The sequence below is a fragment of the Gossypium hirsutum genome, chromosome A10, assembly GCF_007990345.1.
Source record: "Gossypium hirsutum isolate 1008001.06 chromosome A10, Gossypium_hirsutum_v2.1, whole genome shotgun sequence".
NCBI classification, from domain to species: domain Eukaryota; kingdom Viridiplantae; phylum Streptophyta; class Magnoliopsida; order Malvales; family Malvaceae; genus Gossypium; species Gossypium hirsutum.
The window spans coordinates 73012188-73030592 of NC_053433.1; the positions used below are offsets into that span (position 1 = coordinate 73012188).

At 34.2% G+C, this 18405-nt stretch overlaps 1 protein-coding gene across 4 annotated transcripts; it reads right to left on the reverse strand.

Annotated features, from left to right (window-relative positions):
- Positions 1 to 13261: 13261 nt before the first annotated feature.
- Positions 13262 to 17598, reverse strand: LOC107927592 (receptor-like kinase TMK4). 4 transcript variants are annotated; one of them, XR_001692481.2, is made up of 4 exons: positions 15154 to 17598; positions 14163 to 14710; positions 13700 to 13783; positions 13262 to 13404 (listed from the first exon to the last, which is right to left on the reverse strand). XR_001692481.2 is itself a non-coding variant. In XM_016858693.2 (3 exons), exons 1-2 carry the CDS (start codon positions 17399 to 17401, stop codon positions 14196 to 14198), a joined length of 2763 nt encoding a protein of 920 aa, XP_016714182.2. In that variant the 5' UTR covers positions 17402 to 17598; the 3' UTR covers positions 13262 to 13783; positions 14163 to 14195. The 4 variants fall into 4 exon arrangements, 1 of the variants encoding a protein (XP_016714182.2); XR_001692479.2 differs by having other exon boundaries at positions 13262 to 13407; XR_001692480.2 differs by having other exon boundaries at positions 13262 to 13431.
- Positions 17599 to 18405: the final 807 nt, after the last annotated feature.

Genomic DNA, 18405 nt, shown 5'->3' on the forward strand with positions numbered 1-18405 from the left:
AACTGACTTTTGAGTTACGAAACTCAAGATATGATTTTTAAAACAACTAGTACACAGATTGGGCAGTGTCTGGAAAAATAAATTTTGTAAGGGGTTAAAGCCAGTTAACACCTCGTGTTCGACTCCGGTGTCGGTTTCGGGTTCGGGGTGTTACACTTTCTTCTTAGTTGGCTTAGAAGAACATTTTGGCATGTATAAGCTATTACGTTGTGTTTGAACTTTGGCATGTAAACTTTAAGCCATGCGAAAATGGCACGAATGTTCGATTGAGTTGGATCAAGGGTAGGCATGAAATGGACCTAGTTACTTTCGTAACAGATGCTGGCAGCAGTAGTGTCATGAGATTGAAAAATCACTAAAAATAGTAGGAGTGGAATTAATTGATGAATAAATTATGTAATCGAAGCTCGATGAGTCTGTTTTTATGAGGAAGTAACGAAAAGATCATATGGGCAGTATATTAAGAGATAATCAGATTTTTGTGGGACAGGGCCAGAACGGTTTCTGGATTCCCTGCTCCGACTTTGGAAATTCATTATAAATTAACCAGAGATAATTAGGGGTCGTACCATATATGTATAGATTCCTCTCTGAGTCTAGTTTTCATAGAAACAAACGGCATCAGTATTGAAGCCCCGTGCAGAGAGATATTCAAGTCGTAATGGGAAAAGGTCAGTGTAGTCGACCCCTGCAACATGGGAGACTTTGACTAATAAACTGTACTAATTGGCCCGACCAAAAATTCTAGAAAAAATACATAGATGGGCAGATGAGTCTAGTTTCTGGGAAAAATTACAAAACTGATTTTCGAGTTACGAAACTCAAGATATGATTTTTAAAACGACTAGTACCCAGATTGGGCAGTGTCTGGAAAATAAATTTTATAAGGGGTTAAAGTCAGTTAACACCTCGTGTTCGACTCCGGTGTCGGTTTCGGGTTCGGGGTGTTACAGTATTTGTCATGCATTTATTAATCATTTATGATTGAAGGTCCCTAAAGAAGACCTATAGCCTCCATTATTGGTCTCTTTAATGACATGACAATTTAACTACCCCGCGTTAGGACTGTCATGTGGGTTTCACTGAGGAGATTTCCTGAAAGTAAGAAGAATTATCATGTAATCGTATGATAGTTGGTCAGCCACGTTGTAAGTATTATTATACGATATAACAAGAAGTTTTTCTTCAAAGAGGACAACTAATCATAGCATGTCACTCATGATTGTACTACGATGACTCATTTGTGGTTATATACTTAAGATCTTCTAGTTAAGTAACTTCCTACGCTCTACTTAAGTTAGAATGATGGTCAAACGTTAAACAATTATTAGTATATGTGAAGACCTAAGGAATTAGGTTCATGTATTAATTGGATGGAAATCCATGTTCTTACCAGTTTATTGAGATTACCCCACGGTGGCTCTGTTCAATGGGTGTAGGAATTATCGTCACAACAACTTACAAACGTTTTCAAGGTTTAAGGTAAGACACATGCATTATCTTAGTGCATATCATTTGATGCAAAATATTTTCAAAATATTCGTTTAATAAAAAGATATTAATGAATGGACATTTTATTTTCAGTTCAAAAATGACTCTTACTCCCTTGTTAAACATACTCATTGAGAAAAACTGAATGGGAATAACTATAAGGAATGGAAAAGGCTCATGATTGTCCTGAGCTATTAGAAACTCAAATAAGTCCTTGATAATAAATGCCCTCCGGCCACACAAATTAAGGCTAGAAAATGTTTGGATGAGTTTGATGAGAGAGCTCATTGTTATATGTTGAAAAGCATGACCAACACCCTTTATAAGAAACTGGAGAGCTTAAGACTGCCAAAGTGATTCCAGACAAACTAGAGGACATGTTTAGAAGCCAAGTTGTCTTGGCTTGACAGTCGGCTATAGCTAGTTTGATGAATGCCCAGTGAAAACCCAACACTTTGTTCAAAAAGCATATGATTACTCTTATGGGATACTTTTCCAAGGTTGTGAACAATAAGGTCAATCTAGACCAAAAGACACAAATAAAAATAGTGTTCAAAAGTTTTTCCAAGGATTTCATAAGCTATAAGGTCACATATAACATTGGAAATAAGAATTTGACTCTTACACAACTCATGAAGGAATTACAATCTTATGAGTTGATGTTGAATGGCAGTCAATCAGTACGAAAAGTGACCGCACACTAGCTTCCAGTGCACGAACATCGTGGCTGGGCATAGAATTAACACTAAAACAAATGTGACTACCGCGACTTTACTACAAGTGTTATAGGTCAGTTGTAATATTTATAATTTTCAATACGACACTAGAGTATTCCAAAGATTGAACCTACAGGAATCGATGATCAAGCAAATTCCTAAGCTAAAAGTATGCAAATCGAGGAGTCTAATTAACTACTCTTTAAATACCATAGTACGACAGGCCATTCAAAGGTTTGGTTATTCTAATTAATTATTGAAATTAACTAATGACTAAATTGTAAAGAAAGTAAACTACGCAACTATCAAATACGAGTAAATATGATAACAGGGAGTGGTTGGTTGATTTCTATGTGGTTGGTTAACTTTTCAATTAGGGATCTAAACTGCTAGTACTCCTAAATTGGCTTCATTTTACATCTCAGCCTTAATATTACCAATTTCTACAAATTAGTCTGATTTATCTCTCGACCTCACCAAGCTAACTCGAGACTTATCAAATTGATGTCCAATAAGTTCTCCTCTCGGTCTCACTTATCTTAATTTTCCCTTAGGAGCATCATCCTAATCTTTTAAGTCTATTTGATTTAGTCTACTTTTGCAATTTAGTCCCTAAAAATTTCCATCAACCAACTGGTAGATATTTAGCCACTCATGCTTGTATTAACAAAAAAAGATAAAACAAAAAGCAACATTAACTTAAACCCTAAGAAAATCAATAAAAACCCTAGTTTTTTGCAAAAGCTTGGATAGAGCAACAATGGTAGCAGAAAAAGTAAACAAGAACACTAAAGAAATTATTTTTAGTAGAGGAAATGTAGCAAGGCTAAATGGCATTAAACTAATGGATTAAAGTGTAACTACAAGAGAGTTTGAAGGAATAGATAAGTAAATAGATCCTAGCTACATTAGTAACTAACTTAACTAAAAATAAGAAACTAAAAAAAACTAGAAATGAACATAAAAGTACAACCTAGACTATGAAGAAGAAGGTTGAAACCCTAAAAGATTAAAAGAAAATACTCTAAACATAAAAATGTGTAGTGTGTCCTTTATCTCAGCCAGTTTGACCAATTTTAGCAGAGTTCACGTACAAAAATCTTGACCAAATTTCCCCTAATCGTCTAATTTTGGTTCGAGACATGTTGGACAATGATTGCCCTTGTAGTAATTTTTTGTCTCCTTCGATAGCAATGTTACGATACCTAATATCTGGTATCTCGACATTGTCAAGCGTATTGAAATTAGGGGACATTGGGAACTTTGGATATCACAATACCCTAGGGCCAATACTGTAATATCACTCTTGGTAGCTCAATCTTTCTTGTTTCAACACTGTCAAGGGTATCACGACTTTCATGCTTCAATTTCACGATACCCCCCTTCTTGGTGATATTCTCGCTCCATTTAGGTCGTCGTTAAACTCCCTACATCATCCACCAACCTAATTAGATGCCCCAGATACCAATTGGTCATCTCGGGTATCAAAATGACATAAAATGCACACTAATCACTTATTAACACAAAGAAATAGAACTAAGCAAAAACATGACAAATGCATGTAAATTGCTTGGGAACAAAATCGTTAAATGTAATGGGGAGCCTAATTTGACACGTTAAATCACGACAGATCAAAAAGCAAAAGAAAACTTACCAGTTGCTTTTTCCTCTAAAGGGAAGGGAAAACACACTAAAAGAAACAAGATTAAGTCCTTTGGGTCACTTCAAGTGGAAAGGAAGAGAACCAAGAAGTCTAAAGACTTATCCAAGTCTAAATGTTTCTTCTGCAATAACAAAGGACACTTCAAGGCAAATTGCAAAAAGTTAAAACATTACCTAGTCACTAAGGAAAAAGGTATGAGATTCTTTATGATAAAAGCTTGCTTAGTGGAAGATTGATCACTTGTTATTAATTCTGGAGCCACTAATCATGTGTGTGTTTCTCTATAGGGGTTTGAGGAAACGTAAGATCTTAGAGATAAGATCATATCATTGTGGACCGGAAATGGGACAAGTTTCACTGCTAAAGCAACGAGAGATGAACATCTTTATTTTGATAATTTAGGAAGATTATTTTAAAAGATGTTTTCTATGTTCCAAGCTTCAAAAGGAACTTAATTCCTGTTGCATTTATTTCAAGACGACTTGACCATGAATTTTAATAATAGTATTGTAATATTTAGAAACCGCAATCTTATCTGTAATGGATGGATGTAAAATATCTCTATTTTATCAAACCAAAGATGTACACATTGCTTGGAACTGACATTTCAAATAAAAGACTTAGAATATCTCATTCTAATGAGTCGTACCTTTGGCATTTGAGACTTGGTCATATTAACTAAGAAAAAATCACTAGACTTATGAAAGATGACACTTTATATTCGTTTAAACAAGTTGATCTTCCATAATGTGAATATTACTTCGGAGGTAAGATGACTAAGCAATCTTTTAATGCAAAAGGATTGAAGGCTATGAAACCCTTAGAACTTGTGCACACTAACGTATGTGGCCCCATGAACATCAGTGCAAGAAGTGGTTACGAGTATTATGTAACATTTGTTGATGATTATTCCAGATATGGGTATCTGTACCTAATGTGTGACAGCCCTAAATTGACTCTAGTCGGAAAGTGGTTTCGAGACCACAAGACCGAGTCATAAAAATAATTAACCATTATATTTGATGCTTATTATATGTATATAGGCATGTGTGAAAATTTCATATTTGAATTTTGTTAATTGTAAGTGAATTTTGCTAAATAGGACTTGTGTGAGAATATTTAGAAATGTGCTAGGCAAATGTTAAAGTGGCCTATTGATGCATGCTAGAAAATGTTGTCCTTGCATGTCAAAATACCCAAAACTTGGGATGGTGGCCGGCCATGCTATGGGTAAAAAGGTATTATAAACATGTTATGTTAGTGTTTCATGGGAGGAATGATAAAATAAGGAGCATGGTAATAAAATAATGAAAAGGAAAATGATGAAGAAAAAAAAAGTTCTCATGTTATTCAACTTGGCCGAATAGAAGAAAGAAAAAGAAGGGAAAGAGCTTGGAGAAAATCGGCTATGGTGGTTCACTAGACTAAGGTATGTTGATGTTGTTCCATGAGATTCATGCATATTTTTAGTTGTTAGCTTGAGTTCTACCTAGCCCATGGTTTAAATCTTTGCTATGAGATGGAGATGATATTCGGCCATGGGTGTTGTCTTCTTGGTTGGTGTTTGATGTTGTGGTGATGAGGCATGAAGATGAGTTAAGTTTCGGCTAAGGTGGACTTGTGTTGATGTCATTTGCATGCTAAGTGTGAAGCTTTGTAATGATATATGTGATGGTGATTGATGACTCTTGGATTTTCTTTTTAGCATTTTTGAGATAGACATTAAGTTCTTTGCTTAACCCATGACCAAAATTGAAATGGTATGGTGTCTTGATGCATTCGGCCATGGTAGGAAGTAGATGAGAATTGGTAGTAAGGTGAAGTGCAAATGTTAGTATTTGATTACTAGTGTATATATGTGTATTAGCCGAGTTTTGAACTTGAAACAAAATGGTATGTAGTCAATACAAGTAACCATATTTGTAGGAAGTATTAAGCATATAATCGGCCTCAACATAGACATGCATATTCGGCCACATGAGGTAGATTGGTGTTGCATGTATTCGGTTAGAGGCAAGCATATTGATGCTTTTATCTTGGCTTAGATAATCGGCTAAAAGAGAGTGTGGGCTAATATATTGAGTTGATTCATGATTTCATATATATGTGACTCTAATGTCTAATGTATATATGGGTTAAGTACCTTGAGTTTCTCTTTTGATGTTCAAATGATTAAATCAATTTATTTGTTAAATTAAGCTCAAGAGCAAAGGGGAACTAAATCCGATAAAGGGAAGGAAAAAGTGATCGAATAGCCGTCGAAATCGTTCGACAACATCCGAGGTAAGTTTTCGAGTAATGAAACTTAGTTTACGATTTGATTAAGTCATGGCGTATAAGCATAACAAATATACGGTGATATAATGATTCTACTTGAATTATATGTTGAGTTAATTAGTCTATACGTATGATGGGTAGCCGTATGTGCATAGAGATCATGACATAAAGCAAACCAAATCATGCTGTTTGTATGTGGCTATTGAGCCGAAAATGGGAATGCTTAATAATTGACTTGTGTTTGAATTCTAGTTATGAAAATGAAATAAAGATGTGCCATGATTTACTGATATGTGCATGAATATTCGGATGATAACTGGGCTAAGTCCCGAAGGCATTTGTGCGAGTTACTAATTCCGGGCTAAGTCCCGAATGCATTTGTGCGAGTTACTAATTCCGGGCTAAGTCCCGAAGGCATTTGTGCGAGTTACTAATTCCGGGCTAAGTCCCGAAGGGATTTGTGCGAGTTACTATTTCCGGGCTAAGTCCCGAAGGCATTTGTGCGAGTTACTATATCCGGGCTAAGTCCCGAAGGCATTTGTGCGAACTACTATATCCGGGCTAAGTCCCGAAGGCATTTGAGCGAGTAGCTATATCCGGTTAAATCCCGAAGGTACTTAGTTTGGGAATGAGCGATCTTGCTGTAATAATTTCAATTAATATGCTCGTAAAATCCCAACGATGAGGTATGTTTCGTATATGCATTGGATTAGTTGATTCCTTTTAAATAGTATTCGCTCAGTCGATTAATGAGCTTCCGGCTTTTGGTTAAGTTGATCTCTTATGTATGAGTATAAGGGTTGGTAATGTGAAGTAGGTATGATTTTGAGAATGTGTGTATATGAAATTATCCGTTTAATCATATGAATGCTATACTTCAATTGTGCCAAATTTCATTGCTCAAAACTTACTAAGCATTAAATGCTTATTCCGTTTCTTTGATTCTCTATTTTATAGATTTTGGTTCGTCAGCTATCAGACTCGGGATTGTCAAAGTCAAAGTCATCCACACTATCAAAGCCCTTTTGGTACTCTTTTAGTTGAACTCTGCTAATGGCACGTATAGGACTGCCCTTTTGTTATTAGTCAAGTACTTTGGTGTTGTATATATTTGGATAGCCATGCGAAAATGGCTTATATATTTTGAGCATAGTGATATAATCATTTTGTATGTATATGGTTATTGAGAGGTGTGGATATGCTTGGCAATGATTGGCCATTGGAATGGTTAATCATGATCATATTTTGTGCTATATATGCTAAAGAGCTAGTTGAATCATGGAAACTATGAAATAGGTAAAGTCTACCTTAAAGGCAGATGCTGACAGCAGCAGTGATGTAAATTTGAAAAATCACTAAAAATAGTAGGAATGGAATTAAATAGTGAATAAATTATGTAATCTAACCTTGATGAATCTACTTTCATATGGAAGAAACAAAACGATCATATGAGTCGTATTTTAAGATATATTTAAGTTTTTGTGGAACAGGGCCAGAGCGATTTTTGGATCCCCTGATCTGAATTTGGAAATTCACTATAAATTAACCATAGATAATTAGAAGTCATTCCATATATTTATAGATTTCTTTTTGAGTCTAGTTTCATTAGAAACAAACGGAATAAGTATTGAAGCCCTGTACAGGGAGATATATAAGTCGTAATGCATGAAGGTCAGAGCAGTCGAACCCTGAAACAGGGGAGACTTTAACTAATAAATTGTATTAATTGGCCCAATCAATAATTCTGGAAAAAAATTTGTAGATGGATATATGAGTCTAGTTTTAGGGAAAATTTACGGAATCAGTTTTTGAGCTTCGGAACTCGAGATATGATTTTTAAAGTGACTGTGATGCAGTTAGCCAGCTTGTCTGGAAATAAAAAAATGAACTGTGTAAGTCAATGAAATAAGTCCGTAAATACCTCGTGTTCGACTCTGGAAACCGTCTCGGGTACGGAGTGTTACATAATGTACTGTAAAAGTGAAAACTTTGATAAATTTAAAGAGTTTTAAGCAGAAGTAGAGAAACAATTAGGTTTACCTATAAAAACACTTCATTCTAATCGAAGTGGGGAATATTTATCAGATGAGTTCTTAGGGTATCTCATAGATAATGGAATTCTATCCTAGATAACCATGCCAGGAACTCCATAATAGAATAGTGTGGCAGAAAGAAGAAATCAAACTTTTTTAGACATGGTTTGATCGATATTAAGTTATTCGAAGCTTCCTATCTCCTTTTTGGGAAATACATTACAAATGGCTTACTATATTCTGAATGACGTACCAACTAAAGTAACATCTAAAACTCCATATGAATTATGGCTCAAAAGAAAGCCAATCTAAATCATTTTGGGATTTGAGGATGCCCAGCCCATGTATTGGATAAAGATGCGAGGAAGTGGGTTCACGAGTAAAATTTTGCATGTCTTTGGGATATCCAAAAGAAACAATGAGTGGTTTGTTTTATAACCCGAAAAATCAAATAGTGATAGTGTCAACTTGTATTACTTTTATTAAGGAAAGTTACATGAATGACTTCATACCTTGAAGTAAAGAAGTATTCAAGGAACTTTCGATAAAAACACAAAGCCTTATAGAAACAGTTCCAAAACTAACTCCTAATAGTAAACCTGCAAATGATCAACATCATAGGATACTTCGTCGTAGTGGAAGGGTCTCTCATAGGCCCGAGTTCTTTCAATCTAGAGGATATGTTTTAAACACTAAGTCTACGGAACATGAAGATGATGACCCACTCACATATGATGAAGCGATACAGAGTGTTGATTCCAAGCTCTAGGAAATAGCTATAAAATCTGAGATAGATTCTATGAATACCAAATTAGTGTGGGAACTTGTAGACTTGCTAAAAGGGATAAAACCCATAGGGTGTAAGTGGGTCTACAAGAAGAAAAGAAGTGTGAATGGAAAAATGGAAACTTACATGGTTAGACTTACAGCAAAAGGTTATACTCAAACAGAAGGTATCGGACAAAGAGACATTTTCTCCGATTGACATTCTCAAGTCAATTCGCATATTATTATCCATTATGGCAGCTCTCGATTACAAAATCTAGAAAATGGATGTCAAGATAATGCTTTTCAATGGCTATCTTGAAGAGAGCATCCATATATGCAACCCGCCGAATATATAGCTAAAGGAAATGAGCATAAAGTTTGTAAACTGCTTAGATCCATATATGAAATTAAGAAAGCATCTCGCTCATGGAATCAAAGATTTTATCAAGCGCGCACATTTGGATTTGAGAAAAATGTTGATGAACCTTGTGTTTATAAACGTATTGGATATGGAAATGTGGTCTTTCTCATTTTGTATGTCGAATACATTCTACTTATTGGAAATAACATAGGGACATTATCATCGGTTAAACTATGGTTAACTTAACAATTTAGTATGAAGGATTTGGGAAAAGCTAACTTTATTCTAGGTAACCAAATCCTATGGGATAAAAAGAACAAAGTGATAGCATTATCACAAGCTTCATACCTAGACAAAATGTTGGAACATTATGCAATAATCGATTCAAATAAACGATCTCAACCTTCTGTACAGGATTACATCTTTCTTTTAGGACTGTCCTAAGATAGCGAAAGAAAGAAAGAAGATGAGAAAGGTTCCTTATGCTTCTACAGTAGGAAGCCTCTGTTGGATTTGGTATCTTAAGTATAGTATTTTTTTCTATGTACACTTGTATTTTTTCAAACAAATTGGTTAAATAAAATTATTCATGAATTACATTAATACCCTTTGTATATTGTCCTTAATGGTTTTAAATGCAAAGAAAATTGGAAGCAAATATTAGCACATTGGTAGTCTAATGTTTAACTAATATTAAGCAATATTACGTGGTCAGATCGTAATATGAAAAAACAGCTTATATTAGTAGACAAACCTGAACTTGTCCTTAGTCTAATAAAAAATGAGAAAACATGTTGAAAGACTAATATGTCATTTATCAAGTCCAATTGAGAAGATAATTTGTCTTGGTCATCGGAGCGGATGACTCCCAAAATATAGAAACATAGATTTGACTGAATGGACTGATAGTACATCGGATAGGACCCAAGTAGAATAGATCCTAAATCCGTTTCTGGATTTATTCACTTGTGACATTCATAGTATGACATACCTCTTGAGTGGATGATGGACTATTTACGCATGACTCGTATACTTTAATAGAAGTAAAAGCCTATCTTTGAATATATAAGGAAACGAAAGTTAATGTGTAATACCTCTCGTCGACCCAATCGCCAAGTCCGAGCTACAAGATGTTACAGTTGCTAACGGAATAATTACAGACATTTAACGAATAAAACAATTTGAAACCCAATAATTTAAATCATTTAAATCATTCAGTGCAAATTAAAACCTTTTCCGAGTCTTATACGAGCCTACGTAAGCTCTAAAGTTGACCCAAAATTGAATAAGGTCTAAACTGCAAAGAATTCAAAATTTCAAAACGACGTTGCAACATGACTTCCTCCACGTCATGAAGTCACCAAAATAGTTTGTCACGTCATGTCATCGGACCACTTGACGTCGGGACATCACAAACTGTTGGTTATCGTCGCAACGAAGGGAGTTTAAAGTCAGGACAATGAATCTATTTGGTGCAAAAGTAGGCCATTCGGTGTTTGTTTTGAAACCAACTCTTGAAGGTAGTTAAAACAAAGTAATTAGAAACATTTAAACTTGCTCAAAACATCCTAAAACCATGCCAAAATATATCATACATCATCCTCCTAAACATCTAACTAATATGCCAAATTGGCGCTAATACACAACAAGGCCATATGAACCATTACAAGCCACACAAGCTACTTATACCATTCAAACCCAACTCACTTTGATTTTTAATATATATATATGTATACTATATAACATCCAATCCATGAACATGAGCAACTTGGCATTACCATAAGAGTTCATATTCAACTATGTCTCAAGGATTCTGGAAAGAAGAATGGTAAAGAAGGGTAAATCATGCAGTGAATGAAGTCCTGGTTGAATCGGTCAATATTTTTCCCGAGGATTCAACTTAGGAGAACGTACAAGGCTTGTAGTAGCAATATCTTGGTTTTGATCCTTGAGGAAAATGATCCAGTTCGTAGGAGGAGCAATTGATACGGACCAAAATAGAAATTCCACTGTTTTTAATTTTGTTTATTTCAATTATGTTATTTTCTATTTCAATTGTGTTGCTTCCTTTTTAAACATTGTATTTTACCTTTTCGCTTTAATGATATAGAACGTTTTGGGGGGTGTCAGAGGTACAAGGATCGTTTAATGAAACAGTGTGTTTTGTCCTTTTGTAAGACAACTATTCTGATCGTTTTCTTTCCTCTTTTTAACCTCCATTCACGCAGAGGAGTTAGTTATGAAATTTGGCATTGGTTTTTCCTATCCGTCTTCTTCTCTCTCAATCCTCAATCTCTCTCTCTTTCTCCCTCACTTTTCTCTTTCATTCCTATTTTATATGTTTAAGTTCTTCGACGGTAACATATTTTTATAATTTTGAAGATTTTTTCATAATTTTTGAATTTTTATTTTTTAAATTTTTTTAAATTTTTTTCTTTTTAAAAAATGTTTATAAAATTTTATAGATTTTTAAAAATTTTATTGAAAATTTGAAAATATTATAATTTTTATATTTTTTATGCTTTTCTTTTTACTTTTCATTAAATTTGGAACTATTGTCATTTTTAATAATTTTTTTTAAAATTTTAGATTTTTTTTTATTTTACGCTTTTTATAAAAAACAGTTTAGTAAATTTTCAGTATTTTTAGACCTTTTTTAATTTTTTATGGAAGTTTAAATTATTTATTGGTATGGCATATCGATAAAGATGACAAACTCATTTTCTATACTAAAAATAGGATCGGTTATAAAAAATCACACGCTCATATTTTGAAAATACAAAAACAAACAAATTTCGTAGTCAAACTATTGAATAAGATGAGGTTAAAAAATCCAAGAACTAAAGGTTCCACTTTTTTGTATTGAAAAATGAGATTTTTTAATTCTTATGAATCTAACTCAATAAAATTTCATCCAGTAAAATGAAAAAATTATAAATCTTCAAAATAATAGATAAGAAAATGACGGAGTCAATTCCTCATCTAGGGACAATAAAATACTTTTATATATATATATATATATATATATACTCTCATCGAATGAGTCAATTCCTCATCTAGGGACAATAAAATACTTTTATGGTATATATATATATATAAAAAGGCAATTCAAGATAAAATGCAATAACTTTTATGATACTTTTACTTGGATTAAAAAATTCAATCTTTGGCTAATATTTAGATCCAACATACTAGAGGCCAATGAGGCCTTGGCTTAATACCACCAACTATAGATCTTGTCTAGATTCTTTTTTTTTATTTAAGTCTAAATATATTACAATTTCATATAGATTATGTTATATAATATTGACTATTTAAATATGTATTATTTGTAAAAGTTAATTGCATCAAATATCCTCAAATTATGATCTTCATTTTAAATTGATTTTTAAATTTCAAATCATTTTTTTTACATCTCTAAACTATTGATATTATATCAATTAGATTTTCTCGTTCCTTAAATCATTAATCTAATTGTTAAATAACATATAAGACATTATTTGACATTTAAAATGAAAACTTTAATGAAAATTATAAAAATAGATATTTTAAAAAATCTTTGTTCCAAGATTTTCAAAACTCGTTTGTTTTTTTTGTTTTTTTTTTTTAGTTTTACATTATTTTTTAAGGTTATGTAATAGCATTCTCTTTTTTTTAATTTTCATTTTAAATTTAGCAGCATAAAATTTAACGTGATATTCAAAATTAAATTAATAATTTTAATAAAAAGAAGAGCTAACTGATAAATTAAAGAAATAACTATAACATGTTAAAGTTTAAAGTGTCATTTAAAATAAAAATGATTGTATGTTAAAAAAGAAAACAGATGGGAGATGGATTATGTTGGAGAGATAATAGAATTGCAGGTAAGGCATAAATGCAACCAGCAATGTTGGACAGACAATTACGTATAGTATAGGCGTTAAAACATAATAGTTGCTGTCAACACAAATAATCCAAAAATAAGAATATGTTTAATCATTCATCCATCCCTTCTAAGCAATCAAATTGGAAGAAATCCCTGAATTGATAAATTTCCAACCACCACGTTGTGGGTCTGTCCACCTCAGCTAATCTTCTTACTTCTTCCTCTTCCTGCTGTCATTTTCATATTTTCAAACCCTAATTCAATTGGTCAGCTTGTCACGGTTACGTATCCAAACCATCAAATCAAAGCTTCATCTGGATTACAGTTTTTTATATAGGAAAAAGAAAGAGACAGGTACCACATATGTAGTTGGCACTAACAAATATATCCTACTTTTTTCAATGGAAACTTCCCAAAGCCATGTGATGTAAGTATTGACTTTCAAGCTTTTATTCAGACCCACCAAACTGTTTACAAACCTAACTAATGCATAAGCTGAAGAAAGAGTTGATAAACTCGAACCTTAATCAGTTGATTCATGCTATCACTCGGTTTTTATCCTTTCTCTACCTCTAGGAAAGAAACCAACCTTCCTCTATCTCCAACCTGCAACTTATTATTATTATTTTAATAAAGAAATGAATAAAAAATGATTCAACAATAATTATACATTACAATAGAAAAAATGATTAAAAGAACATGATACAATCTTTCTTTCCCTCCCTCTCCTCCCCAAAAACCCTATTTTTCCCTCTGTAAATACTCCATCAAACAAAACAAATCATTCGGTTAGCTGTTGAAGAATATAATAAGAAACAACAAGGGTTCTTTTGGCTCATGTTTAGCCCAACAAAGTAAGAGAACAATCAGAATAAATAAACATAATACGACCATAATACACTCCGTTATCGACTCAACAGCAACTCAACCTGGCCTTCCTTTTTTGTGTGTTTTTTGCCCTCGTAACATTTTTTACAGTACATACCTCTTCAAAATTATGCCACTTATCCCATGTCCGTCACCGACCATCAGATGAGCTTAATGTGTCTGAAAATCCCGAGGGTTTTGCAGGGATACTTGATTGGGTTTGGGAGTATGATATATCACCATACATTGTTGAAGTACCTTCATCTGCTTGCCATCTTAGTAGAGCCTGAGGAAGGCTCATGTGAAGATCAATGCCCGAGTTTTCACCATCCTCTTGGGTGGTAGGTTTCCACAGCTCAACAAGGGGGCCCAACACATTTACAGCATGCCCCATGTCAGGTCGCTGATATGGTTCGCGAGCTGTGCAGTGTCCTGCCAGCTCAGCCACCTTGAAGATACTTGCCATTGTCTCCTCATCGCAGTTGATTGTTTCATCAACCACTTTCGGAATGTTGTCTTTGTTGGTAAGGACCCTGCGAAACCATGTGACCAGATGTGACCTCTCATCGGGTAAGGTCTCGTCTAAAGCTTTTCTGCCAGTTATTATCTCCATCAAGACCACTCCAAATGCATAAACATCCACCTTCGTAGTCACCCTTCCAGTTGCTGTTCAGATTAAAACAGTATCTCTATTTAGAAAACTATAATATTTAACCAAACAACAAAAATGGCAACGTTACGAAACAGCCAGGCGAAAGGCAATAACAATACATTCAACCCAAATATCAAACATCAAATATTATAAATGCTAATCAGAAGACAACTGTTTCAGTCAATCATGATTTTTAATCTTTTAACATAAGAATACCGAATATGGCCTCATAACTTATAAAGTATGCTGTTTAAGCAAGCTTGATAATACCATGTAGAGCCCCGATCATATCAACAATAATATATTAGCTATTCTGGGGTTGAGACATTAAGGATACATCTAAATTACATTGAAAGGTTTAATTTGCCTAGAGAAAATTATCACAGAATATGTATAACTAAGCAAGTAAGAAGCTCGTATAAAATCTTAAAGCATTTGAAGACAAAAATTCACATACCAGCATATTCAGGAGCAAGATATCCAAACGTTCCTGCCAACCTTGTCTCCACAGAGTATTTACCTTCGGGTGCATTTTTAACGAGTCCAAAATCGGCAACCTTTGCTCTCATGTCATCCCCAAGGAGAATGTTGGAGGGCTTCAAATCTCTGTGAATGAAACTTTGTTGTGCCAAAGAGTGCAAATACTCAACCCCTCGTGCAACATCCAGTGCAATGGTGACTCTCTGCTTCCAGGTGAACGGAGCATATCCATTTTCCCGCCATTCAAAGAGATGCTGACTTAGGGTACCTTGAGGCATATACTCGTAAACCAAGAGTCTCTCATTACCATTAATACAGTAACCCAAAAGTGCAACCAGATGCCTATGCCTAACTTTTGTAAGCACTGCGATTTCTGCCTGAAACTCATTCATTCCTTTAGTACCGGTCGACACACATTCCATCCTTTTGACAGCAATCTGTGTGCCATCATGCAGTTCCCCTTTATAAACAACCCCGAAACCACCTCTTCCTAAAACATTGGCCTCATTGAAATTATCTGTCACTTGTCTTAGTACTTGGATTGAGATCACTACATTTCCACCCTCAAAAAAATGGTGGTCACTACGATCCCCATTGCTTTGGCTTAGCATTTCACTGGGAACTCCCCCATTCCCATTCATTCCGCCACCATTTGCTGGACTCTTAACCACACCCCTCTCAGCATCACTGCCCTCCACCTTACCAAATTTTCCGTACCTCTTGTTCATAATATACTTATAAGAAACAAAGCAAACAACAGCAACAAAAATCAATACACCAGCAATAATACCGACAATCATAGCAATCGAATTCTTACTATTGCCACTTTTCAAGTTACCATCCGAACCTCCAGCGGATGCTCCAGATCCTGAATCTCCTCCATCACCAGAACCACCAGATTTTCCAAGTAAACTATTCCCCGAGTACGAGAATTTTACTGAATTTGAAAATTTCGGAATGTCTCCACTAAGATTGTTATTAGACACATCAAGAAGCTGCAAACTAGTCAACTTAGTCAGACTATCAGGAATTGAACCGGTTAATCCATTACCATTCAGATTCAAGTTCTTCAATGAGGTGAGATTGGCAAAGGCCGGAGAAATCGTCCCGACTAAGTTTTTCTTTTCCAGATTCACTGTAATCACATTCTTTCGTGAATCACAAGAAATAAAGGACCATTCGCAAGCATCATTCCCAGGCCAATTATCAGAAAGAGACACAGGGTACCCAAAACCCCCAGCAATCTCAAGCAATGTAGTAACTTGAGGATTACAAGGATCCCCATTACTATTACAAAAATTATTGTTTCCATCAACAACTTTTTTCTCAACTGAGGTAGGAAATTCTGGGAAAGGACCCTGCAATTTATTATTAGACAATGAAACATTCTCCAAGTTTGGAAGATCAGTTAAAGATTTGGGAACCGGCCCTGTCAACTGATTGTCTCTAAGCTGAAGATCGAAAATATCCAAACATTTAGACAAATCTGGGATCGGACCCGTAAACAAGTTTTTCTGAAGCCAAACCTGAGACAACTGTGTCATGTTGGATAAAACTTGTAAAGTACCAGTGAACCCAACATCCTGATTGTTGATCCAAAGATTCTGAACCATTGAAACACCGAGAGAAGCCGGTAATATGCCGCTCAAATTGTTGTAAGACAACCTTATACTTTTCAAGCTGTTCATAGAATCGAATATATCAGGCAAGGAACCGAACAAGCTGGTGTTGTCTAGTTGAAGTTCAACGAGTCCCGTCGATTGAGACAAATCTGGGAAAGTCCATGGACTTAAACCGGCATTGTCACTCAAACTCAGCTTTTGCAAGCTGGTTAATCCGGAGAAGGCGTTTGGGGAAATAGAGGTGAAGGTGTTGCTGTCAAGGTAAACCTCTTGTAAGCTGGAGAGGTTGGCGAAAGATGGGATGGTCCCGGACAAGGCGTTGCGTTGGAGTGACAAAGTCTGGAGCTCCGACAAGGCGGCGATGTCGGGGGAAAGGGTCCCAGACAGGGATTTGGAAGAGAGGTTGATGGAAGTAACGCTGTTGGATTTGTCGCAATTTATGCCAGGCCACTTGCAGTAGTTGTCTGAAGAAGAGGAAGACCACCCAGTGGGAGGAGGGCGGAAGGATGAAGCTATCTTGAGCATGGTTGCGCCGTCGTCCCCTGCGGCGAGAAGGGAGGAGAAAAGGAGGATGGGAAGGAGGATATGGTGGCGGTTAAGCATTTTTGCTTTTGGATTAGTTTCGGAAACCAAAACAGTTGGATTATCCAACAACGATGGTGTTTGTTGGATTGTTCTTTGAATATGGTTTTTTTTTTCGTTTTTTTCCTAACAGTGAAAAGAAAGAACAGTGTTGTAGCGCAAGGGAATACTTAGGGGAAAGACAAAAGAAATAATGAAAGGGAATTTTCTTAGTTGGAATTTTTTTAAAAAGATAGAATATCTTACCTGTTTTTTTTTTCTAATAAAAAAATAATATGTAGAGTACTCAAAATAGTTTAAATGTCACATACATCCCTGTAAATTTTAAATATGAGCAAAATGGTCCATCTAAAAATAAAGTACTTATGTCCTGTACTTTTTAAAAATGGATAAGAAAAATAATGAAAATAGCGTCAATTATTATCCAATCCAACTCTGAATTTTGAATTTTTTTAAATATTATATAATAAAAAAAAAAGTCCATACATTATTAAAATTAAAAAACTAATAAAATTATAAAAATATTTTAAAATAGTATATATTAAAAATAAAAAAACAAATAAATATTACTAAAATACTCCAAAGTTCCGAAAATTTTAAAAAAAAACTTTAAACTAATCTTAAAAATTATTTTTTATAAAACCTAAAAAAATTTATATACGATTATAGAAAAAAATTACAAAATTTATATTAATTCAAAGATTACGAAATTATAAAAAATAAAAAATTATCTAAATTTTAAATTTATAAAATAAATATAGTTTTAATATTTTTTTTTGTAAATAGTATCGCGTAACTTTTAAATTTTAATAAAAAAGAGTGAAAATTCTAAAAACAAACTATGAGAATTCAAAAGATCATAAAAATCCAATATATATTCGTATATATAAATGTTCAAAAAATATCTTCAGAATATGAAAACAAATAAAAATAAAAGCTCCAAAGTTTGAAAAAATTATAAAAATTTTCCAACAAATATTTTTTTCTCAAAATTAAAAGGGAAACTTTATATAATATATATATGC

Bases quoted from the DNA above. Each gene is read 5' to 3' on its own strand.
- LOC107927592 (XM_016858693.2), bottom strand. From the start codon at position 17,401: ATGCTTAACCGCCACCATATCCTCCTTCCCATCCTCCTTTTCTCCTCC. The intron at 14,711-15,153 runs GTATGTGAATTT...TAATCTGAACAG, and splicing joins TCTTGCTCCTGAATATGCTG to CAACTGGAAGGGTGACTACG.